At 39.6% G+C, this 23,838-nt stretch overlaps 3 protein-coding genes and 1 long non-coding RNA gene across 6 annotated transcripts in view; all 4 read left to right on the top strand.

Moving 5' to 3' along the window:
* The window catches only part of serbp1b (SERPINE1 mRNA binding protein 1b), a 13,768-nt gene extending 6,488 nt beyond the window's left edge, over positions 1 to 7,280 (top strand). Inside the window, exons 7-8 of the mRNA XM_019879114.1 lie at positions 5,330 to 5,515; positions 5,975 to 7,280. Of these exons, the coding sequence (XP_019734673.1) occupies positions 5,330 to 5,515; positions 5,975 to 6,034 (246 nt within the window). The 3' untranslated portion in view covers positions 6,035 to 7,280. The remainder of the gene's footprint in view (positions 1 to 5,329; positions 5,516 to 5,974) is intronic.
* Positions 7,281 to 9,335: 2,055 nt separating this feature from the next.
* Positions 9,336 to 15,045, top strand: LOC109521272 (UDP-glucuronic acid/UDP-N-acetylgalactosamine transporter-like). Of its 2 annotated transcripts, XM_019879038.1 has the most exons (13): positions 9,337 to 9,610; positions 10,739 to 10,772; positions 10,869 to 10,955; positions 11,047 to 11,114; positions 11,752 to 11,823; positions 11,909 to 11,977; positions 12,646 to 12,748; positions 13,317 to 13,409; positions 13,690 to 13,757; positions 13,833 to 13,911; positions 13,981 to 14,063; positions 14,342 to 14,394; positions 14,473 to 15,045. In XM_019879038.1, exons 1-13 carry the CDS (start codon positions 9,426 to 9,428, stop codon positions 14,481 to 14,483), a joined length of 1,005 nt encoding a protein of 334 aa, XP_019734597.1. In that variant the 5' UTR covers positions 9,337 to 9,425; the 3' UTR covers positions 14,484 to 15,045. The 2 variants fall into 2 exon arrangements, with proteins under 2 accessions (XP_019734598.1, XP_019734597.1); XM_019879039.1 differs by lacking the exons at positions 11,752 to 11,823; positions 11,909 to 11,977 and having other exon boundaries at positions 9,336 to 9,610.
* Positions 15,046 to 16,015: 970 nt separating this feature from the next.
* Positions 16,016 to 21,653, top strand: LOC109521273 (UDP-glucuronic acid/UDP-N-acetylgalactosamine transporter-like). 2 transcript variants are annotated; one of them, XM_019879040.1, is made up of 13 exons: positions 16,016 to 16,289; positions 17,418 to 17,451; positions 17,558 to 17,644; positions 17,736 to 17,803; positions 18,733 to 18,804; positions 18,890 to 18,958; positions 19,627 to 19,729; positions 20,298 to 20,390; positions 20,671 to 20,738; positions 20,814 to 20,892; positions 20,962 to 21,044; positions 21,323 to 21,375; positions 21,454 to 21,653. In XM_019879040.1, the coding sequence occupies exons 1-13, from the start codon at positions 16,105 to 16,107 to the stop codon at positions 21,462 to 21,464; spliced, it is 1,005 nt and encodes a 334-aa protein (XP_019734599.1). In that variant the 5' UTR covers positions 16,016 to 16,104; the 3' UTR covers positions 21,465 to 21,653. The 2 variants fall into 2 exon arrangements, with proteins under 2 accessions (XP_019734599.1, XP_019734600.1); XM_019879041.1 differs by lacking the exons at positions 18,733 to 18,804; positions 18,890 to 18,958.
* A 636-nt stretch (positions 21,654 to 22,289) lies between these two features.
* On the top strand, positions 22,290 to 23,773 carry LOC109521275 (uncharacterized). The gene is made up of 3 exons (XR_002169322.1): positions 22,290 to 22,798; positions 22,895 to 22,981; positions 23,073 to 23,773. It is a non-coding gene; the product is annotated as an uncharacterized LOC109521275 (long non-coding RNA).
* The last annotated feature ends 65 nt before the right edge of the window (positions 23,774 to 23,838 follow it).

Below are 23,838 nucleotides of genomic sequence, written 5' to 3'. Positions count from 1 at the left end.
TGCGGCGGTCCAACGCATCGCAAAAATTGCTCGGTCTTGATCTGAAGGCTCCCACCCAATTCTGTAGACAATATTTTGCTGTGTGTTTTACTTTTGTTATTTTATGAGTGCCGCAGCACTCGTGCATAATGTCTGCTGTTGTGGAACAATCATGATCTACAGAATGTATTTTTTTTTTCCCCCTTGTACGACTGTTTGAGCCACATGACAGTACAACGGTGTGCAAACATCCCTGTTCTAATAAATTGCTTTAGAGGTGTAAAATGTACTCTCAAGTGAAAGTGAATGAAGTGAACTCTTCATTATAAGAACAAATGAGTGACAGCGAATGTGAGGGCAACATACAGTAGTTGCTCTTTGAATGGAATACAGTACAACAGAAATTGTGGCTTCATCATTACACTGCTTTTGCATTTTGTAGCATCCCTCCTTTATTATGAGCTAAAATGAAGACGCAACATCTTTAAGTGTGTGACAAAAGCATGCAACCAATGCGTGTGTTGCTGATGACTTCCCAGAAAGATTCGGACGACTGGCACACTTCGGATTAAACTTTCATTCCACCAGGTTTTTCATATTGCGTCCCTTGCTTCCACCTACAAGGCCTCTGGTTATTATGGAAACAAAAAAATGATGCCGCGAGACTCTCAACTTTGGAGGGAAAAGGCAGTGGATTTCAAGTCTCCCATGTCCATTTACCGGTAGTTAGTCTTGGATTGTTCCAAATCTGTGCTGCTCTTTTGTGAGAAGCTCCAAATGTACTGACACTGAAAGTTCAGCACTGCCACAAATCAAAGGAAAGTGGTTAACTTGCGCCATGTCAAACATCAGAATCTTCTCCACTGCGTGCTTCGGGATTAATCTCTCTTGGAAGTGATTAGATTGTAATGTATTAAGATGCCTAGTGAACTGTTGTCCTATTTTTTTGTCAGACTACTTCCAAGTTGCAAGTTAAGGGTGGGCCTTATGTTGAAGCCTTTTCCTTACACAGCACGCCAGATTCCAACACATTCATATACTGTACTTGGAAATTCAAATTCTAAATTTTAACCCCAGAAGAATGAGCCGGGCAATCTCTACCCCGGAATAGCCCAGCAACATGGCAACGTTTCTCAAAATATGGACTTTTTAAAAAAAACTTCCATCTCTGTTGTGTTTCCAAAATAAGGAGGCACACACTAACTGCATAGTTAATAGGACATAAAAGATTTACGAATGTTTTAATTGTTTTTTATTGAATTTTTTAATTTATTTTATTTTTTTAATTACATTTAATTTATTTAATTTATTGAATATTTTAAAAAAGAAAAAATAGTGCATGAATTATGAACTCCTGAGTCAATATGTTTTTATTTAATTGTTCTTTGGCCATCAAACAAATATTCTCATACTCGTGTACTTTGTGTGCCTAAGCACACAACACAAACTGGTACAATATAAACGTGAGAATGGACTAAAGTAGTTTTTATAATAAATCCTGAACAATTATTTCATTTTATGCTTTAAAAATGCATACTGTGTCGTACATCATAACATTGTAAGACCCTATTTAGTCCAAAATCAGAAAACACAACCGCAAAGTTTTAACTCAAAATGTTAAGTGTGGGCGGCTTGGCCATCGCAAATTTCGGGAAAATATGTTAATTTTCCCGCACAGCCGGCTACACTCCACCCCCTCCCCACCAAACAATCATTTTTCAGCACGCGAATGCCACCGCTACGTTTCGCCGCTTAACGGCCCATCTACAATTAGAAAAACGTTTAATGTGCAGAACGGCGTGGTGCGTTTACAAGTTGTCAATGGTGCAAAAGTACCTTGAATGCATCATGTTGCTTCAATTACTATTATAGTATGTTCTATTTGACTATCTTGCGAATTAATTTTCTCCTCATCCTGTCAAGTCATACTTAAGTTGAGTTTTCAAAAATTCAAGGATCCATAGTTCAAAAGACTTTTTTTGGGGGGTGAGGGGGTCATACCAATGCACATTTCCACATGACATGGCACGAAATACTTTACGGGATGAATGTACACTGCTCGCGTTGTTATTTGACTTGTGTCATGCTCTTGCCTCAGGAATCCGAAAAGCGAGGAGAAACGTAGCGGCGCCGGCTCACACAACTGGGGAAATGTGAAAGAGGAAGCCAGGTGAAAAGAAAAAAAAAAATCACTCTTTTACAAATACACACTATTGAGCTCCAAGTGTGTTGGTGGTGCATTCAAGGACACCGGGGCAGTAACTAAATTAATGTCCATGCTTTGGTCCTTAAGCGTTTAAAAGTTGTCAAACCAATTCTTTACTAATGTGCCACCCCATTAATATTAAAACATTTCCCTGAGGCCGAAGACCCCGGGGAAACGCATCAGATCACTTCATGGATTTCTTCTTCTTGTCCCTGGTTGCACCAGGACTTGAGTTTGTTGTTGGCAAGATAAGAAGATCTCTGTCTTCTGCGTCCGTGTCACAATCAAGGCCATTCATTGCCATCTGTTTCCTCGTCGGAGCGCATGCGGCCGATTGCACAAACAAACTTTTTGTTCATTGCTCAACCTTGACGAAAGTCTTCCTCGTGTTGTTGTCAAACACAAATGTCCATACTTTGCAGCTCCTTTTGGTCTTCCTGGTGTCCCAATCGCAGTGGTACCGTACCCAGCTGGCAGAATAGTTTATAGAGAATAGTTGATTCATTAAATTATGCGGGCCTCTCTTCGGTGAAGAATTTGGGGATTTTCCCAAACGGCTTAATTAATAATGCAAAATTTTTCTGTTAGCCATGCATGTCATTTACTTGCTCATAGCAGAACGGCCACAAGAGGGCGCCAGTGACTGGTTTGGCTGGCTTGTATCGGCTTCCTTCATGAGTACTCGATACCTTTACTTACCCGTCTAAGTTATACTTTTATGACATTTGATCAGGGGGGTGGAATTATTGAGTTATTTATCATATTGTGCCTTGCTTCAGTCGAGGTTGGCCAACACAAAAAGGTTTGTCTTTCAGTGAGGCCCAACCAACTCCCGCTCCTGCTACTGAGAAGACTCCGGAGGGAGAGGAACAGGCACCCGCTGGCTCTGAGAACAAGTGAGTGTTCCCTTCCTGTCAGCAAAGTCAGCTGAGAGCCTGGTATTGATGGGAGCGCTCCCAAATCAGCTTGACCAGATTTGACACTTTGGCTGTGTCCGCACCTGCCAGGCATCGATTTGCACGTTTATCCCGACATTCATCAATGACACTTATGACATAATGCGCTGGGTCCGCAGGGAGAACGAGGTGGAGGAAGTTAAACCGGAAGGACCCCGAGAGATGACCCTGGACGAGTGGAAGGCCATGCAGGACAAGGAGCGCACCAAAGTGGAGTTCAACATCCGGAAGGCCAACGAGGGCGCCGACAGCCAGTGGAAGAAAGGATACGTGCTGCACAAGTCTAAGAGTGAAGATGTGAGTACGGGCCCGCGATCTACGGTTAGCTAATTGCGAAAGACAAAAATGCAAAAAGTGCTCCTTTCAAAGTGGCCCGTTAGATGACTGCTACGTACTTCCAGATCCACTAGGCAAGTGAATTTCACATTTAAAGTGTGACATTTTTTCCAAATGTATTTGACATGTCCAATGACATTTCGTGATTTCAAATGTTGTGATTTGACCTCGAAACTGAAACCATTTGTTTGCTCACTTAATTTGTGATGATTTCAGTGTACTCATTCCCAAACTGATAAAAAGGAGAAATTAAGACCTGACATTCAAAGTTTAATGAATGCAGTTCTCCAAAAGCAGTTGCACCTGAACTGAGCAGGAACAGTGTCGACCTTTTGAGCTATTTATCCCAATCATTGCTTTTTTTTTTTTTTCCAAAATGTGAGAGAAAACTCCAATTTGACGTTTCCTGTCTTTGAATCTTCAGAGGCCTGTCGGAGCTTTGATTGATACTCCAGAAACGGAAGCAGATGCGCAGTCTCTGTACCAAAAGGTGCCTGCAACCTCACATTGGGTTTGATATTAACCATAGATACTGTGGCCATGTTCCGGTGATGAAATGTCAATTGAAAAGAAATTTTTAAAAACTAAAATGCATGTGAACCACAGGGCACTGGCGATGAATCTGCCGATCACCACTTCCGCAAACCGGCCAACGACATCACATCTCAGCTAGAGATCAACTTCGGAGACCTGGGCCGCCCCGGCCGTGGGCGCGGGGGCCCTCGTGGGGGCAGGGGAGGTGGCCAACACAAAAAGGTTTGTCTTTCAGTGAGGCCCAACCAACTCCCGCTCCTGCTACTGAGAAGACTCCGGAGGGAGAGGAACAGGCACCCGCTGGCTCTGAGAACAAGTGAGTGTTCCCTTCCTGTCAGCAAAGTCAGCTGAGAGCCTGGTATTGATGGGAGCGCTCCCAAATCAGCTTGACCAGATTTGACACTTTGGCTGTGTCCGCACCTGCCAGGCATCGATTTGCACGTTTATCCCGACATTCATCAATGACACTTATGACATAATGCGCTGGGTCCGCAGGGAGAACGAGGTGGAGGAAGTTAAACCGGAAGGACCCCGAGAGATGACCCTGGACGAGTGGAAGGCCATGCAGGACAAGGAGCGCACCAAAGTGGAGTTCAACATCCGGAAGGCCAACGAGGGCGCCGACAGCCAGTGGAAGAAAGGATACGTGCTGCACAAGTCTAAGAGTGAAGATGTGAGTACGGGCCCGCGATCTACGGTTAGCTAATTGCGAAAGACAAAAATGCAAAAAGTGCTCCTTTCAAAGTGGCCCGTTAGATGACTGCTACGTACTTCCAGATCCACTAGGCAAGTGAATTTCACATTTAAAGTGTGACATTTTTTCCAAATGTATTTGACATGTCCAATGACATTTCGTGATTTCAAATGTTGTGATTTGACCTCGAAACTGAAACCATTTGTTTGCTCACTTAATTTGTGATGATTTCAGTGTACTCATTCCCAAACTGATAAAAAGGAGAAATTAAGACCTGACATTCAAAGTTTAATGAATGCAGTTCTCCAAAAGCAGTTGCACCTGAACTGAGCAGGAACAGTGTCGACCTTTTGAGCTATTTATCCCAATCATTGCTTTTTTTTTTTTTTCCAAAATGTGAGAGAAAACTCCAATTTGACGTTTCCTGTCTTTGAATCTTCAGAGGCCTGTCGGAGCTTTGATTGATACTCCAGAAACGGAAGCAGATGCGCAGTCTCTGTACCAAAAGGTGCCTGCAACCTCACATTGGGTTTGATATTAACCATAGATACTGTGGCCATGTTCCGGTGATGAAATGTCAATTGAAAAGAAATTTTTAAAAACTAAAATGCATGTGAACCACAGGGCACTGGCGATGAATCTGCCGATCACCACTTCCGCAAACCGGCCAACGACATCACATCTCAGCTAGAGATCAACTTCGGAGACCTGGGCCGCCCCGGCCGTGGGCGCGGGGGCCCTCGTGGGGGCAGGGGAGGCCGCGGCGGAGGAGGCAGCAGGCCGGCACGTGGCGGAGGGCGCGCTGAAAAGGTAAGGTGGCTGGCAGCGACAAAAAAAGTGAAAATGTGCTCTCTGTGGCGCGTTGATAATAAAGGCCTAAGCTTGAAAGCACTGATGTGGAAAAAAGCTGCTGTGGAGCTCCCAGAGAGCGGCCCAGTGAGCACACGCAGCTTGTGTCAGCGCGTGCTCATGGAATTTCTGTCAAGCGCCTTCTGGGGCAGCTAAGGGGTCCTCCGAAAAAAGGTTTTATTTTTATTTATTTTTTCTAATCATCAACTGACTGTTTTCGCGGAAAGGGGATCACTGGTTTGTCATTTTGAGCCTTATGTTAGTTGCAAGATGGCTTTGATTAGATTGAAAGTTAGATATGCCTGTATTGAGAATTGGGAAATGGAACTTTGGATGTCAGTAGCTTCTCAATCTTTGAATTTGTTCATTTTTGTGTGCAATGGTTAATCCCAAGGTCATCATCTCTTGTTTTCCCACCAGGCGAGTGGCGTGTCGGTCCCCAACGTGGACGACCCCGAGGCTTTCCCCGCCCTAGCCTGAAGGCTACTTCGCCACCACCAGCCCTTCCGTCACCGCCCCCCCTCCCTCCCGCACTCATTGACGAGGCTTGCATGCTAACCACATTCTCAAATATCTTAAGAAATCCTGGAAAAAAGACAAAAAAAAGTCGTCAGCAAAAAAGACAGTTATCCCCTACTCGCACCACCAGAGGACTTAAATTTTAACTACGAACAAGACAAAACAAAAGTGGAAAAAGGACCTCTTGTTACACTGACATTTTGTATTTTGAAACATGAAAGCAGGGATGTTTTCATTGCTTTTTGCCCAGAGATTATGCATAATTCATCAAGTTTGTTTGTGCTTGAAATGATGCATTTTCTGCAATTTGGGCGGTTCTAAGTGTGAGTCGCTGTCTTTCGGCTCAGTATTACGGGGTCCTAGAAAACTTTGAGCTGGAGTGTTTTTCTTTTCCCTCTTCGGTGATGTGGTAGCACTACACTACATATGAAACGTCTATTAGATAGCTCAAGTGTGACTTTTCAAAAGTGTAATTATCCTGACGATACAAGTCCCTTTGAGAGGCACAAAGTGAGGATAGGTGACCAGGCAACAGTGATACGGACAACAAAAAAAAAAAAAAAAGCTTGGGATTGTTCTGCTTGATGTGCAGTGAAAGTAAATGCCTCTTTTTTTTTGGGGGGGGGGGGTTATTTTGGGGTGGACCAGTGGTTAGTAACGCATTGTATCCCCTGATCCGGATGTGCCGCCTGTTTGCAGGATGTGTGTATCTTTAGGCTGGTCCTCTTAGCTCATACGGACTGTACTACTTGTAAATTGAGGACCACTAAACAAATGCTTTTATTTTTATTTCTCATGTTAAGAGTGAGTGCGTATGTGCGAGCGTGCGATGGAATGTGCAACTGCTAGTTACTTAGAAAGTATTGGTATGCTTCACGTGGTCAAAACCATTAGCAGGTTCTCGCCCATGAGAGTGGAAAATGTTTCTCGGGAGGTGATTGCGGCGGTCCAACGCATCTCAAAAAGTGCTCGGTCTTGATCTGAAGGCTCCCACCCAATTCTGTAGACAATATTTTGCTGTGTGTTTTACTTTTGTTATTTTATGAGTGCCGCAGCACTCGTGCATAATGTCTGCTGTTGTGGAACAATCATGATCTACAGAATGTATTTTTTTTTTCCCCCTTGTACGACTGTTTGAGCCACATGACAGTACAACGGTGTGCAAACATCCCTGTTCTAATAAATTGCTTTAGAGGTGTAAAATGTACTCTCAAGTGAAAGTGAATGAAGTGAACTCTTCATTATAAGAACAAATGAGTGACAGCGAATGTGAGGGCAACATACAGTAGTTGCTCTTTGAATGGAATACAGTACAACAGAAATTGTGGCTTCATCATTACACTGCTTTTGCATTTTGTAGCATCCCTCCTTTATTATGAGCTAAAATGAAGACGCAACATCTTTAAGTGTGTGACAAAAGCATGCAACCAATGCGTGTGTTGCTGATGACTTCCCAGAAAGATTCGGACGACTGGCACACTTCGGATTAAACTTTCATTCCACCAGGTTTTTCATATTGCGTCCCTTGCTTCCACCTACAAGGCCTCTGGTTATTATGGAAACAAAAAAATGATGCCGCGAGACTCTCAACTTTGGAGGGAAAAGGCAGTGGATTTCAAGTCTCCCATGTCCATTTACCGGTAGTTAGTCTTGGATTGTTCCAAATCTGTGCTGCTCTTTTGTGAGAAGCTCCAAATGTACTGACACTGAAAGTTCAGCACTGCCACAAATCAAAGGAAAGTGGTTAACTTGCGCCATGTCAAACATCAGAATCTTCTCCACTGCGTGCTTCGGGATTAATCTCTCTTGGAAGTGATTAGATTGTAATGTATTAAGATGCCTAGTGAACTGTTGTCCTATTTTTTTGTCAGACTACTTCCAAGTTGCAAGTTAAGGGTGGGCCTTATGTTGAAGCCTTTTCCTTACACAGCACGCCAGATTCCAACACATTCATATACTGTACTTGGAAATTCAAATTCTAAATTTTAACCCCAGAAGAATGAGCCGGGCAATCTCTACCCCGGAATAGCCCAGCAACATGGCAACGTTTCTCAAAATATGGACTTTTTAAAAAAAACTTCCATCTCTGTTGTGTTTCCAAAATAAGGAGGCACACACTAACTGCATAGTTAATAGAACATAAAAGATTTACGAATGTTTTAATTGTTTTTTATTGAATTTTTTAATTTATTTTATTTTTTTAATTACATTTAATTTATTTAATTTATTGAATATTTTAAAAAAGAAAAAATAGTGCATGAATTATGAACTCCTGAGTCAATATGTTTTTATTTAATTGTTCTTTGGCCATCAAACAAATATTCTCATACTCGTGTACTTTGTGTGCCTAAGCACACAACACAAACTGGTACAATATAAACGTGAGAATGGACTAAAGTAGTTTTTATAATAAATCCTGAACAATTATTTCATTTTATGCTTTAAAAATGCATACTGTGTCGTACATCATAACATTGTAAGACCCTATTTAGTCCAAAATCAGAAAACACAACCGCAAAGTTTTAACTCAAAATGTTAAGTGTGGGCGGCTTGGCCATCGCAAATTTCGGGAAAATATGTTAATTTTCCCGCACAGCCGGCTACACTCCACCCCCTCCCCACCAAACAATCATTTTTCAGCACGCGAATGCCACCGCTACGTTTCGCCGCTTAACGGCCCATCTACAATTTTTGAACACATACCATGAATGTAAAAAAAAAAAAAATTACTATATTATAAACACATAGTTATCTATCTTTATTTATTATTACATTCATTTTGTTATTTAATGTGATAATTTGAACTGACTGTATGAAGATATGCCGTTGTCTTCCTGCATGAATTTATTTGGTGAAATTAATGAAATGCTTTGAAGACAAGATCTCCTTTTATTTGTGAACGAAATTAACAAGAAGGTTTGCTGGAGATGAATGTGTTGTCATGAACCACTGCAACAAAAAAATTTTTGGAAGCACCCATTTTCGTTTTGACGTTAGCCCGAACGCTTTGGGGCTGGACAGGGACAAACCAAGTGGGATAATTCCGATTTCCCACCTTCCTCAAATGCAGCAATAATATTGTATGGCTACTGGCAGATGTGTTAATATTTGTAAAAAACAGATTGTTGCCATTTTGTATGCTGTACGTTGGTAAGCAAGGGATTTTAAAAAGTTTCTCTGTGGTCTGAAAGAAGAGACATTTCGTCAAGATATAATCACCTCATCATTTCCGCTTTCGTCACAGACAACCTCGGTGCGACTGTCTACTGCGCATGTCCACTAGTTAGCGCAGCTTTCCACTTCAACTTCAACTGCGGCAGCCCTCGAGCGGTAACGCGACGCGAGTGAAACAATGACAGAGCTGCAGAAACGTCGACGAAGGTTGTCACTTGAAGCTGAAGGAGCATCCCGACGAGCCGACCATGACAGTTTGGGTGACGGCACAGCGGTACTTCCCAAACTGCTGGCTGCAGGTTTTTATGGAGTCAGTTCCTTTCTCATTGTCGTTGTAAACAAAAGTGTCCTGAGCAGCTACAGGTAAAGTACAAAGTACAAGAGTAAATAATTGCCTCGGTGTGCACTTCATTTGCTTCCAAACAAAAAGTTTGTTTGAGAGAGGAAGAACATTTGAGTGCCTAAGTTATAAGGGCATAGTGCCTGGCAGAGACCTCCTGGACCTTTTAAAGTTTGGGGCAGATGTGCAAGGTAAACTAGGAAAAATAAAATGATGCAAACCTCCAGGTAAAAGTTCATTTAATAATTCGTTCAAATTTTCTAATTGTATTGTTTGTCATTAAATGAATTAGAGTTAACCAACAACACAATAACCTGCATTGTTAAATGTATCTTTACATTTTATTATTATGATACATTTATAATTCCTGTATGTACACAATGTATTAATTTATCTCTCGACGTACATTATATATACTGGAGAGAGAGACATACAGAGAGAAAGAGAGCAAGAAAGTCGATTTCAAAAGTAAAAGCAAATGTTTTATTTTGACTTAACAGAAAAATGGTCAACAGCTAATTTTAATCAGGAATGACTTTGTATCTCAAAACATATTTTTGACACCGATTGAAAGTATGTTTTTACTTTTTTTCCGAGCACATCATGTTTTTGAGATATTTTCATTATATTGTATATACGGTATATTGTAATGGCAATCCTTTGATTGATGTTTCTGTGAGGTCGGGCGATGATAGCTTTTCTCAACAGAAAAAAATGAGGAATCCGATGCAGGATGTAAACAATGAATCGATGATTTAATTTGTCTCTTGATAGTACAACAAAATGAGTGGGCAAAGGAAACAATAAATGGCAAAAAACACACAGAAAATAGACCTGAGATGGCTAGTTAGACAGAACTGAACAGTTTGAAAACTGCTCTACCTGTGCCACACCCCCTTATCCACCTTTTCCCCATTTTCCCAGGCTGCCCATAGCCACTCCCAAATCAAAGCGCTAAACCTGTCAATCAACCATATTCAATCAATCAGTTCAACCAAAATAACAATGGTCATTGTAAGTAAGAGTTATTATTGTCATTAAATCATAAAAAAATCTCATTACGTGCTCCTACACATGTAACCTGATAACATGATAAACTGTCCACTGTCGTAACCGCTGTCCCTGAAAGGGTTGATATTAATTTATTCCAGATTTCCCTCATCAACATGTGTTGGAATTGGACAAGTGAGTACTTCCCGTGCATCAGTAATCTTATGGTCATGTGACCAGCCTTGTTTATTATTTTGCCACCCTCGTTTTTTTTTGTTTTTTTTTTGGCAGATGCTGGCTACAGTGGTGGTTCTAAGGGTTGGCAAAATGTTGGGCGTCATTTCCTTTCCAGATATGGACTCAGGTATCCCACGTAAGGTGAGGTGTAAATACTGAATTGCGGCAGGGGGGGAAATGGGTTGTAGCCAAGGAAAGACTAAACGAATGCAACCTGTTTTTGTCCCTGCAGATCTTTCCACTGCCTCTACTCCATGCTGGGAATCAGATATCCGGACTGTTTGGGACTCAGCGACTTAAGTTTGTTTCTAAGAATTAGACTCTGTTTCCACCAAGCTGTACAGTTTTGTTCTGTTGAAACAGGGTCAGGGTTGAAAAAAGTAGTCTGTCTAATTTGACAAAGTAACAAGTACAAGTTTTGTATTCAGATATATAGAGTAAAAAGTCATCAGGAAACTAAATAGTAGGGATGGGCGAGCACCGATACTATGTATCGGTATCGGGCCGATACCAGCCTTTTTTTTTTTAGGTATCGGGTATCGTGGAGTATCTCGATACCAGCTCCCGGAAATTAAAGGTAAAATAAATAAATAAATAAACAATCGGACATCAAGGAAGTTTGACACATCGGCGAACTATCATTTGCATCAAAAAGGTCACTTTTTTTGCCATTGTGTTTAATGCAATTTTATGTTCAAATGTACTCGAGAGCTTGTTGTTAGTACATTCATATTTGGATTAAGGAAAGAATTAAAATAATTTATACAAGTTGCTCAAAATAAGGCAGCAAGAATTGTTTTGGGTTGCCCATGTCGAACAAATGTTACAAAAATTTAGACTTAGATAATGTTAAGAACATTTCTTAGGAATATTATTTTACCTGGAATATGTATGACACTTGGCGGTTTTGCTAACACTCTTCTTCTTCCTGCATTAGTTTGCCGATGTTTACAGTTCTGCGAAGGTTCAGCATTCTCTTCACCATGCTGTGTGAAGGCATCTTACTCAGGCAAGTGTCATTCCGTTGCCAATCTTCATTATGTCAGTGCACCAACAGTTCAGCACACAACATCCACTTTGCTTTTTCTCATCAGGAAGACGTACTCGACGGCAATCCAAACCGCCGTGTTTACTATGATCTTTGGTGCTTTGATCGCCGCCAGGTGAGTTGGCCGAACGCAACGCGTACATGTCCCATGTTTCACAAACGTGAGTACAACTCTCACATTTTCGGGCAATATATTTATCATGCATCTTTTCTTGGGACAACACTGAAGAAATGACACTTTGCGTCAACGTAAAATAGTCAGTCAGACCACATAGGAATCAAAGGAGTCGCACTACCACTGAGCGGTGTGGCATTTAAAGGTAACAACTGCTCAACTTACGAGTTGGCAGAATGACACCGCAACCAAAGCAGCTACATTGCTAGCATGAGTTATTCACGATGGAGTATTGTATGAAATGTTACCGGTTCATTGTTGTATTTTTTTTGGAGTGTACAATCAATTAAAACATAAGAGAAGCAATCAATTTATGAGAGAGCTAACTCAAACATTTACGGCAGCAAGTCAGACATTTAACAAAATCAAGTACTGCAAAACTCTAGCTAGCTACCAAGTAGCCTCAGGAAAGGTAGCTTAAGTTACAGATTTTTGGACAGTATTGGCTGCCTGTTGAGTTATTCGGAAGGGACAGTAAATTTATGACAAAATCGAATGAAATATCGCGAGGATAAGCGGTTTGGAAAATGGATGGATGGATTTGCCAAACGTGAGGAGTATTATTCACTTGGGAGATACTGATCGTGTTTGGTCCGTGTGCTTGCTAGCGCCGACCTAGCGTTTGACCTTGAGGGCTACACTTTCATAATGCTAAACAACGTGCTGACAGCAGCCAGCGGTGCTTACATGAAGCAGAAACTGGATGCGAAGGTGAGCAAAGCTGCTTACATCATTTCATTTTTTTTTTTTCTGGATTGGAAACAGAGTTATGATAGTTTACGATGTTCATTTTTATTTTGTTTTAATTTTTGTTTTTTTAAATTCAGTTCGTGTTCGTTCATTTTCAGAGCAGGTTTGTTTTTAGTATTTGGTACAAGGCTTCCTTTTAGTTTAGGTTTTAGTTTTACTTTTGTTTTGGTTTTTCTTCAGTATCTTGGAGTACTTTTTGAATGCAAAATTAAAAGGGTTGTGTCGTCCATGTACAGTAAAACTGCAATCCTCAAACCACTGTTTGACCTTCCTTCTTCTGTATGAACATTGAACAATACTGAAATCAATACGTTTTGGGTGTCCCCCAAAAGCTCATGGATGATATTGACAAAGACGAAAAACATTTTTGCAATAATTATAGTTCGCTTTATTAACGTTTCATTTGGTGTTCTTTTTTTTTTTGAAGTGTTTTTATTTTATTTCATTGACTGGATTTTACTTTTTTTTTCAATGTAGTTATTTTTAACTTTAATTAACCTTGATTGGAACTCTGCTGCTGTTCTGACAGGATCTGGGCAAATTTGGACTTCTCTACTACAACGCTCTCATCATGATTATACCCACTGTGGCGTACGCATACTACACCGGAGACTTAAAAATGGTGTGGTGGTTGTTGTTTTTGCATTTTACAGTATGGGTACGATTAGTCGGGATTCATTTCTGGTTTATAAACATCTTAATAGTCATTTTATAAGTCCTTGACATAAAATATAATGAGCCATTTTCAATAAGCACATGGTAAAATCTGTACTGCGCAAGCAAAATAATGAAAATACAGACATTTTTTAAAAAATTTCTTTGTTTAAATTAACTTCTGATTAAAAATTTCTGTTGACCGACTAGTGTTATTACAGAGCTGAGACCTTCCTTGTATGTTTTAGAGTTTGGAGTTTGACGGATGGTCGGAGAAGCTATTTGTCGGGCAGTTTGTCCTCTCTTCTGTTATGGGGTAACACTTGACACCAGATTATTAATGGCCTGTACTTCCAACACTTGTCTAAATTGTCATTTTGTCCCTCGCCAGATTCATTTTAATGTACTCAATCATGCTGTGCACACAGCACAACTCAGCACTCACCACTTCCATTGTGGGCTGCATTAAGGTAAACCAGTTGATCCGGCATGTGTCATCTTTAGAATTGTACAACTGATCGTGGCTATGGTTGTTGCAGAATATTGTGGTGACCTACGTTGGAATGGTCTTGGGCGGAGACTACATTTTTTCCTGGACTAATTTTATTGGTTTGAACATAAGGTAAGACCACTGTTCATAAGCTAACGCAGTTGTTTAATTACAGATGTTTAATTTCTCAGGCAACTTCACATGGTCTATGTATACTGAGCCTTGACGTTTTTCACTTTCTGAAAAGAGCAACCAAAAATATTAATCTCATTTATATTGTTCTTGATATGGACCTGTTTATTATTTTTGCGTGGTGAAAATGGGAACATGTCTGTTGATTAAATGGACAAGCAGGCTGAGCTGGTAATTTGTGTCATTTAAGTATTCTGTCATCTTTTGTGTCCCCAAAGCATTGCAGGGAGCCTCGTGTACTCTTTTATCACCTTCACAAAAGAGCAAACAAGTAAGACTGTTTTTTACGTCATTTGCAATGATCACTTCTATGGTTCAGTACACTAATGACCTGTTGACATCTGAACAGAAAAGGAGTGAATCTCAAGAGACCTACTTTGAAGAAAGACACCCATCATTTTTTCCATCTTTATTACCAAGTGCCTTCAACTTATATTTTTTAACGACTTTCTGCATTCCGGATGGGTTATACTAACTCATCGTTATGCTTTACTTTTATATTGAAGCAGGTCCTAGCATTGTCAATTATAACGAATTGTTTTATATGTATGATGCAGTCGTTTTTTTATTCAGGGGTCATTTACGGGGGTGGAGCAAAACTTTGAAAACGTGACGAGCTGTGGCAACGCGCTTTGAGACAAAATGGCCAAACCTAAAGAGAGCAAATTAATTTAGAGGCAACTTCACCAAAATGGTCGGGTGGTTGGAAGATGTCCCTCGCTCAAATCAAAATAGTGTTTAAAACTGTCGCGTAGCCACAACAATGAAGACTTTCTAAAGTGATGCTTAAACCCAGCAACTTAAAAAAAAAATTGCTTTGAAATGGAATAAAAGTCAAACGAGACAAAAAAAAAATGGAATGACTACTTTTAAAATGAAATATATTTCAGAGCCACACAGGCAATGTGCTTCTGAAAGAAAGCATCGAAAGAAAAACGGATGAAGACAATTTTTTTCAAAATGTACCAATGGATATAAGAAATCTATACAAAGCTTAGAAATCACTGACATTCTGACTAGTAAAAAGAAAATGTAAAGCAAAGAAGCCGATTCTGAGAATCCCAAAATACAGCCGTCTTCTTCATGCGTTACAATACAGGACATCACTGATGTCAGCGGCTTGACACAAACAAACCAGTGGTGGTTCATTTCTCGAGTGAAACTGTCATTCTGCTGCTGCTGCTTCTTCTCAACCACAGAAATGTACAATGAAAGTCCCGCACAGCCGGCTACACTCCACCCCCTCCCCACCAAACAATCATTTTTCAGCACGCGAATGCCACCGCTACGTTTCGCCGCTTAACGGCCCATCTACAATTTTTGAACACATACCATGAATGTAAAAAAAAAAAAAATTACTATATTATAAACACATAGTTATCTATCTTTATTTATTATTACATTCATTTTGTTATTTAATGTGATAATTTGAACTGACTGTATGAAGATATGCCGTTGTCTTCCTGCATGAATTTATTTGGTGAAATTAATGAAATGCTTTGAAGACAAGATCTCCTTTTATTTGTGAACGAAATTAACAAGAAGGTTTGCTGGAGATGAATGTGTTGTCATGAACCACTGCAACAAAAAAATTTTTGGAAGCACCCATTTTCGTTTTGACGTTAGCCCGAACGCTTTGGGGCTGGACAGGGACAAACCAAGTGGGATAATTCCGATTTCCCACCTTCCTCAAATGCAGCAATAATATTGTATGGCTACTGGCAGATGTGTTAATATTTGTAAAAAACAGATTGTTGCCATTTTGTATGCTGTACGTTGGTAAGCAAGGGATTTTAAAAAGTTTCTCTGTGGTCTGAAAGAAGAGACATTTCGTCAAGATATAATCACCTCATCATTTCCGCTTTCGTCACAGACAACCTCGGTGCGACTGTCTACTGCGCATGTCCACTAGTTAGCGCAGCTTTCCACTTCAACTTCAACTGCGGCAGCCCTCGAGCGGTAACGCGACGCGAGTGAAACAATGACAGAGCTGCAGAAACGTCGACGAAGGTTGTCACTTGAAGCTGAAGGAGCATCCCGACGAGCCGACCATGACAGTTTGGGTGACGGCACAGCGGTACTTCCCAAACTGCTGGCTGCAGGTTTTTATGGAGTCAGTTCCTTTCTCATTGTCGTTGTAAACAAAAGTGTCCTGAGCAGCTACAGGTAAAGTACAAAGTACAAGAGTAAATAATTGCCTCGGTGTGCACTTCATTTGCTTCCAAACAAAAAGTTTGTTTGAGAGAGGAAGAACATTTGAGTGCCTAAGTTATAAGGGCATAGTGCCTGGCAGAGACCTCCTGGACCTTTTAAAGTTTGGGGCAGATGTGCAAGGTAAACTAGGAAAAATAAAATGATGCAAACCTCCAGGTAAAAGTTCATTTAATAATTCGTTCAAATTTTCTAATTGTATTGTTTGTCATTAAATGAATTAGAGTTAACCAACAACACAATAACCTGCATTGTTAAATGTATCTTTACATTTTATTATTATGATACATTTATAATTCCTGTATGTACACAATGTATTAATTTATCTCTCGACGTACATTATATATACTGGAGAGAGAGACATACAGAGAGAAAGAGAGCAAGAAAGTCGATTTCAAAAGTAAAAGCAAATGTTTTATTTTGACTTAACAGAAAAATGGTCAACAGCTAATTTTAATCAGGAATGACTTTGTATCTCAAAACATATTTTTGACACCGATTGAAAGTATGTTTTTACTTTTTTTCCGAGCACATCATGTTTTTGAGATATTTTCATTATATTGTATATACGGTATATTGTAATGGCAATCCTTTGATTGATGTTTCTGTGAGGTCGGGCGATGATAGCTTTTCTCAACAGAAAAAAATGAGGAATCCGATGCAGGATGTAAACAATGAATCGATGATTTAATTTGTCTCTTGATAGTACAACAAAATGAGTGGGCAAAGGAAACAATAAATGGCAAAAAACACACAGAAAATAGACCTGAGATGGCTAGTTAGACAGAACTGAACAGTTTGAAAACTGCTCTACCTGTGCCACACCCCCTTGTCCACCTTTTCCCCATTTTCCCAGGCTGCCCATAGCCACTCCCAAATCAAAGCGCTAAACCTGTCAATCAACCATATTCAATCAATCAGTTCAACCAAAATAACAATGGTCATTGTAAGTAAGAGTTATTATTGTCATTAAATCATAAAAAAATCTCATTACGTGCTCCTACACATGTAACCTGATAACATGATAAACTGTCCACTGTAGTAACCGCTGTCCCTGAAAGGGTTGATATTAATTTATTCCAGATTTCCCTCATCAACATGTGTTGGAATTGGACATGTGAGTACTTCCCGTGCATCAGTAATCTTATGGTCACGTGACCCGACTTGTTTATTATTTTCACGCTCTTTGCCACCCTCGTTTTTTTTTGTTTTTTTTTTGGCAGATGCTGGCTACAGTGGTGGTTCTAAGGGTTGGCAAAATGTTGGGTGTCATTTCCTTTCCAGATATGGACTCAGGTATCCCACGTAAGGTGAGGTGTAAATACTGAATTGCGGCAGGGTGGTAAATGGGTTGTAGCCAAGGAAAGACTAAACGAATGCAACCTGTTTTTGTCCCTCCAGATCTTTCCACTGCCTCTACTCCATGCTGGGAATCAGATATCCGGACTGTTTGGGACTCAGCGACTTAAGTTTGTTTCTAAGACTTAGACTCTGTTTCCACCAAGCTGTACAGTTTTGTTCTGTTGAAACAGGGACAGGGTTGAAAAAAGTAGTCTGTCTAATTTGACAAAGTAACAAGTACAAGTTTTGTATTCAGATATATAGAGTAAAAAGTCATCAGGAAACTAAATACAGTACTAGGGATGGGCGAGCACCGATACTATGTATCGGTATCGGGCCGATACCAGCCTGTTTTTTTAAGGTATCGGGTACTCGTGGAGAGTCTCGATACCAGCTCCCGAAAATCAAGGGTAAAAAAGCAAATAAATAAACAATCGGACATCAAAGAAGTTTGACACATCGGCAAACTATCATTTGCATCAAAAAGGTCACCGTTTTTTGGCATTGTGTTTAATGCAATTTTATGTATCAAATGTACTCAACAGCTAGTTCTGAGTACATTCATACATCAGGAAACTAAATAGTAGGGATGGGCGAGCACCGATACTATGTATCGGTATCGGGCCGATACCAGCCTTTTTTTTTTTAGGTATCGGGTATCGTGGAGTATCTCGATACCAGCTCCCGGAAATTAAAGGTAAAATAAATAAATAAATAAACAATCGGACATCAAGGAAGTTTGACACATCGGCGAACTATCATTTGCATCAAAAAGGTCACTTTTTTTGCCATTGTGTTTAATGCAATTTTATGTTCAAATGTACTCGAGAGCTTGTTGTTAGTACATTCATATTTGGATTAAGGAAAGAATTAAAATAATTTATACAAGTTGCTCAAAATAAGGCAGCAAGAATTGTTTTGGGTTGCCCATGTCGAACAAATGTTACAAAAATTTAGACTTAGATAATGTTAAGAACATTTCTTAGGAATATTATTTTACCTGGAATATGTATGACACTTGGCGGTTTTGCTAACACTCTTCTTCTTCCTGCATTAGTTTGCCGATGTTTACAGTTCTGCGAAGGTTCAGCATTCTCTTCACCATGCTGTGTGAAGGCATCTTACTAAGGCAAGTGTCATTCCGTTGCCAATCTTCATTATGTCAGTGCACCAACAGTTCAGCACACAACATCCACTTTGCTTTTTCTCATCAGGAAGACGTACTCGACGGCAATCCAAACCGCCGTGTTTACTATGATCTTTGGTGCTTTGATCGCCGCCAGGTGAGTTGGCCGAACGCAACGCGTACATGTCCCATGTTTCACAAACGTGAGTACAACTCTCACATTTTCGGGCAATATATTTATCATGCATCTTTTCTTGGGACAACACTGAAGAAATGACACTTTGCGTCAACGTAAAATAGTCAGTCAGACCACATAGGAATCAAAGGAGTCGCACTACCACTGAGCGGTGTGGCATTTAAAGGTAACAACTGCTCAACTTACGAGTTGGCAGAATGACACCGCAACCAAAGCAGCTACATTGCTAGCATGAGTTATTCACGATGGAGTATTGTATGAAATGTTACCGGTTCATTGTTGTATTTTTTTTGGAGTGTACAATCAATTAAAACATAAGAGAAGCAATCAATTTATGAGAGAGCTAACTCAAACATTTACGGCAGCAAGTCAGACATTTAACAAAATCAAGTACTGCAAAACTCTAGCTAGCTACCAAGTAGCCTCAGGAAAGGTAGCTTAAGTTACAGATTTTTGGACAGTATTGGCTGCCTGTTGAGTTATTCGGAAGGGACAGTAAATTTATGACAAAATCGAATGAAATATCGCGAGGATAAGCGGTTTGGAAAATGGATGGATGGATTTGCCAAACGTGAGGAGTATTATTCACTTGGGAGATACTGATCGTGTTTGGTCCGTGTGCTTGCTAGCGCCGACCTAGCGTTTGACCTTGAGGGCTACACTTTCATAATGCTAAACAACGTGCTGACAGCAGCCAGCGGTGCTTACATGAAGCAGAAACTGGATGCGAAGGTGAGCAAAGCTGCTTACATCATTTCATTTTTTTTTTTTCTGGATTGGAAACAGAGTTATGATAGTTTACGATGTTCATTTTTATTTTGTTTTAATTTTTGTTTTTTTAAATTCAGTTCGTGTTCGTTCATTTTCAGAGCAGGTTTGTTTTTAGTATTTGGTACAAGGCTTCCTTTTAGTTTAGGTTTTAGTTTTACTTTTGTTTTGGTTTTTCTTCAGTATCTTGGAGTACTTTTTGAATGCAAAATTAAAAGGGTTGTGTCGTCCATGTACAGTAAAACTGCAATCCTCAAACCACTGTTTGACCTTCCTTCTTCTGTATGAACATTGAACAATACTGAAATCAATACGTTTTGGGTGTCCCCCAAAAGCTCATGGATGATATTGACAAAGACGAAAAACATTTTTGCAATAATTATAGTTCGCTTTATTAACGTTTCATTTGGTGTTCTTTTTTTTTTTGAAGTGTTTTTATTTTATTTCATTGACTGGATTTTACTTTTTTTTTCAATGTAGTTATTTTTAACTTTAATTAACCTTGATTGGAACTCTGCTGCTGTTCTGACAGGATCTGGGCAAATTTGGACTTCTCTACTACAACGCTCTCATCATGATTATACCCACTGTGGCGTACGCATACTACACCGGAGACTTAAAAATGGTGTGGTGGTTGTTGTTTTTGCATTTTACAGTATGGGTACGATTAGTCGGGATTCATTTCTGGTTTATAAACATCTTAATAGTCATTTTATAAGTCCTTGACATAAAATATAATGAGCCATTTTCAATAAGCACATGGTAAAATCTGTACTGCGCAAGCAAAATAATGAAAATACAGACATTTTTTAAAAAATTTCTTTGTTTAAATTAACTTCTGATTAAAAATTTCTGTTGACCGACTAGTGTTATTACAGAGCTGAGACCTTCCTTGTATGTTTTAGAGTTTGGAGTTTGACGGATGGTCGGAGAAGCTATTTGTCGGGCAGTTTGTCCTCTCTTCTGTTATGGGGTAACACTTGACACCAGATTATTAATGGCCTGTACTTCCAACACTTGTCTAAATTGTCATTTTGTCCCTCGCCAGATTCATTTTAATGTACTCAATCATGCTGTGCACACAGCACAACTCAGCACTCACCACTTCCATTGTGGGCTGCATTAAGGTAAACCAGTTGATCCGGCATGTGTCATCTTTAGAATTGTACAACTGATCGTGGCTATGGTTGTTGCAGAATATTGTGGTGACCTACGTTGGAATGGTCTTGGGCGGAGACTACATTTTTTCCTGGACTAATTTTATTGGTTTGAACATAAGGTAAGACCACTGTTCATAAGCTAACGCAGTTGTTTAATTACAGATGTTTAATTTCTCAGGCAACTTCACATGGTCTATGTATACTGAGCCTTGACGTTTTTCACTTTCTGAAAAGAGCAACCAAAAATATTAATCTCATTTATATTGTTCTTGATATGGACCTGTTTATTATTTTTGCGTGGTGAAAATGGGAACATGTCTGTTGATTAAATGGACAAGCAGGCTGAGCTGGTAATTTGTGTCATTTAAGTATTCTGTCATCTTTTGTGTCCCCAAAGCATTGCAGGGAGCCTCGTGTACTCTTTTATCACCTTCACAAAAGAGCAAACAAGTAAGACTGTTTTTTACGTCATTTGCAATGATCACTTCTATGGTTCAGTACACTAATGACCTGTTGACATCTGAACAGAAAAGGAGTGAATCTCAAGAGACCTACTTTGAAGAAAGACACCCATCATTTTTTCCATCTTTATTACCAAGTGCCTTCAACTTATATTTTTTAACGACTTTCTGCATTCCGGATGGGTTATACTAACTCATCGTTATGCTTTACTTTTATATTGAAGCAGGTCCTAGCATTGTCAATTATAACGAATTGTTTTATATGTATGATGCAGTCGTTTTTTTATTCAGGGGTCATTTACGGGGGTGGAGCAAAACTTTGAAAACGTGACGAGCTGTGGCAACGCGCTTTGAGACAAAATGGCCAAACCTAAAGAGAGCAAATTAATTTAGAGGCAACTTCACCAAAATGGTCGGGTGGTTGGAAGATGTCCCTCGCTCAAATCAAAATAGTGTTTAAAACTGTCGCGTAGCCCGTTCAAATTTTCTAATTGTATTGTTTGTCATTAAATGAATTAGAGTTAACCAACAACACAATAACCTGCATTGTTAAATGTATCTTTACATTTTATTATTATGATACATTTATAATTCCTGTATGTACACAATGTATTAATTTATCTCTCGACGTACATTATATATACTGGAGAGAGAGACATACAGAGAGAAAGAGAGCAAGAAAGTCGATTTCAAAAGTAAAAGCAAATGTTTTATTTTGACTTAACAGAAAAATGGTCAACAGCTAATTTTAATCAGGAATGACTTTGTATCTCAAAACATATTTTTGACACCGATTGAAAGTATGTTTTTACTTTTTTTCCGAGCACATCATGTTTTTGAGATATTTTCATTATATTGTATATACGGTATATTGTAATGGCAATCCTTTGATTGATGTTTCTGTGAGGTCGGGCGATGATAGCTTTTCTCAACAGAAAAAAATGAGGAATCCGATGCAGGATGTAAACAATGAATCGATGATTTAATTTGTCTCTTGATAGTACAACAAAATGAGTGGGCAAAGGAAACAATAAATGGCAAAAAACACACAGAAAATAGACCTGAGATGGCTAGTTAGACAGAACTGAACAGTTTGAAAACTGCTCTACCTGTGCCACACCCCCTTATCCACCTTTTCCCCATTTTCCCAGGCTGCCCATAGCCACTCCCAAATCAAAGAGCAAAACCTGTCAATCAACCATATTCAATCAATCAGTTCAACCAAAATAACAATGGTCATTGTAAGTAAGAGTTATTATTGTCATTAAATCATAAAAAAATCTCATTACGTGCTCCTACACATGTAACCTGATAACATGATAAACTGTCCACTGTCGTAACCGCTGTCCCTGAAAGGGTTGATATTAATTTATTCCAGATTTCCCTCATCAACATGTGTTGGAATTGGACAAGTGAGTACTTCCCGTGCATCAGTAATCTTATGGTCATGTGACCAGCCTTGTTTATTATTTTGCCACCCTCGTTTTTTTTTGTTTTTTTTTTGGCAGATGCTGGCTACAGTGGTGGTTCTAAGGGTTGGCAAAATGTTGGGCGTCATTTCCTTTCCAGATATGGACTCAGGTATCCCACGTAAGGTGAGGTGTAAATACTGAATTGCGGCAGGGGGGGAAATGGGTTGTAGCCAAGGAAAGACTAAACGAATGCAACCTGTTTTTGTCCCTGCAGATCTTTCCACTGCCTCTACTCCATGCTGGGAATCAGATATCCGGACTGTTTGGGACTCAGCGACTTAAGTTTGTTTCTAAGAATTAGACTCTGTTTCCACCAAGCTGTACAGTTTTGTTCTGTTGAAACAGGGTCAGGGTTGAAAAAAGTAGTCTGTCTAATTTGACAAAGTAACAAGTACAAGTTTTGTATTCAGATATATAGAGTAAAAAGTCATCAGGAAACTAAATAGTAGGGATGGGCGAGCACCGATACTATGTATCGGTATCGGGCCGATACCAGCCTTTTTTTTTTTAGGTATCGGGTATCGTGGAGTATCTCGATACCAGCTCCCGGAAATTAAAGGTAAAATAAATAAATAAATAAACAATCGGACATCAAGGAAGTTTGACACATCGGCGAACTATCATTTGCATCAAAAAGGTCACTTTTTTTGCCATTGTGTTTAATGCAATTTTATGTTCAAATGTACTCGAGAGCTTGTTGTTAGTACATTCATATTTGGATTAAGGAAAGAATTAAAATAATTTATACAAGTTGCTCAAAATAAGGCAGCAAGAATTGTTTTGGGTTGCCCATGTCGAACAAATGTTACAAAAATTTAGACTTAGATAATGTTAAGAACATTTCTTAGGAATATTATTTTACCTGGAATATGTATGACACTTGGCGGTTTTGCTAACACTCTTCTTCTTCCTGCATTAGTTTGCCGGTCATTTAAGTATTCTGTCATCTTTTGTGTCCCCAAAGCATTGCAGGGAGCCTC

Source organism: Hippocampus comes, unplaced genomic scaffold, assembly GCF_001891065.2.
Source record: "Hippocampus comes isolate QL1 unplaced genomic scaffold, H_comes_QL1_v1.1 scaffold85, whole genome shotgun sequence".
Lineage (NCBI taxonomy): Eukaryota > Metazoa > Chordata > Actinopteri > Syngnathiformes > Syngnathidae > Hippocampus > Hippocampus comes.
Note: the sequence above shows the minus strand (reverse complement) of the source record. Positions and strands in the feature narration are given on the sequence as shown.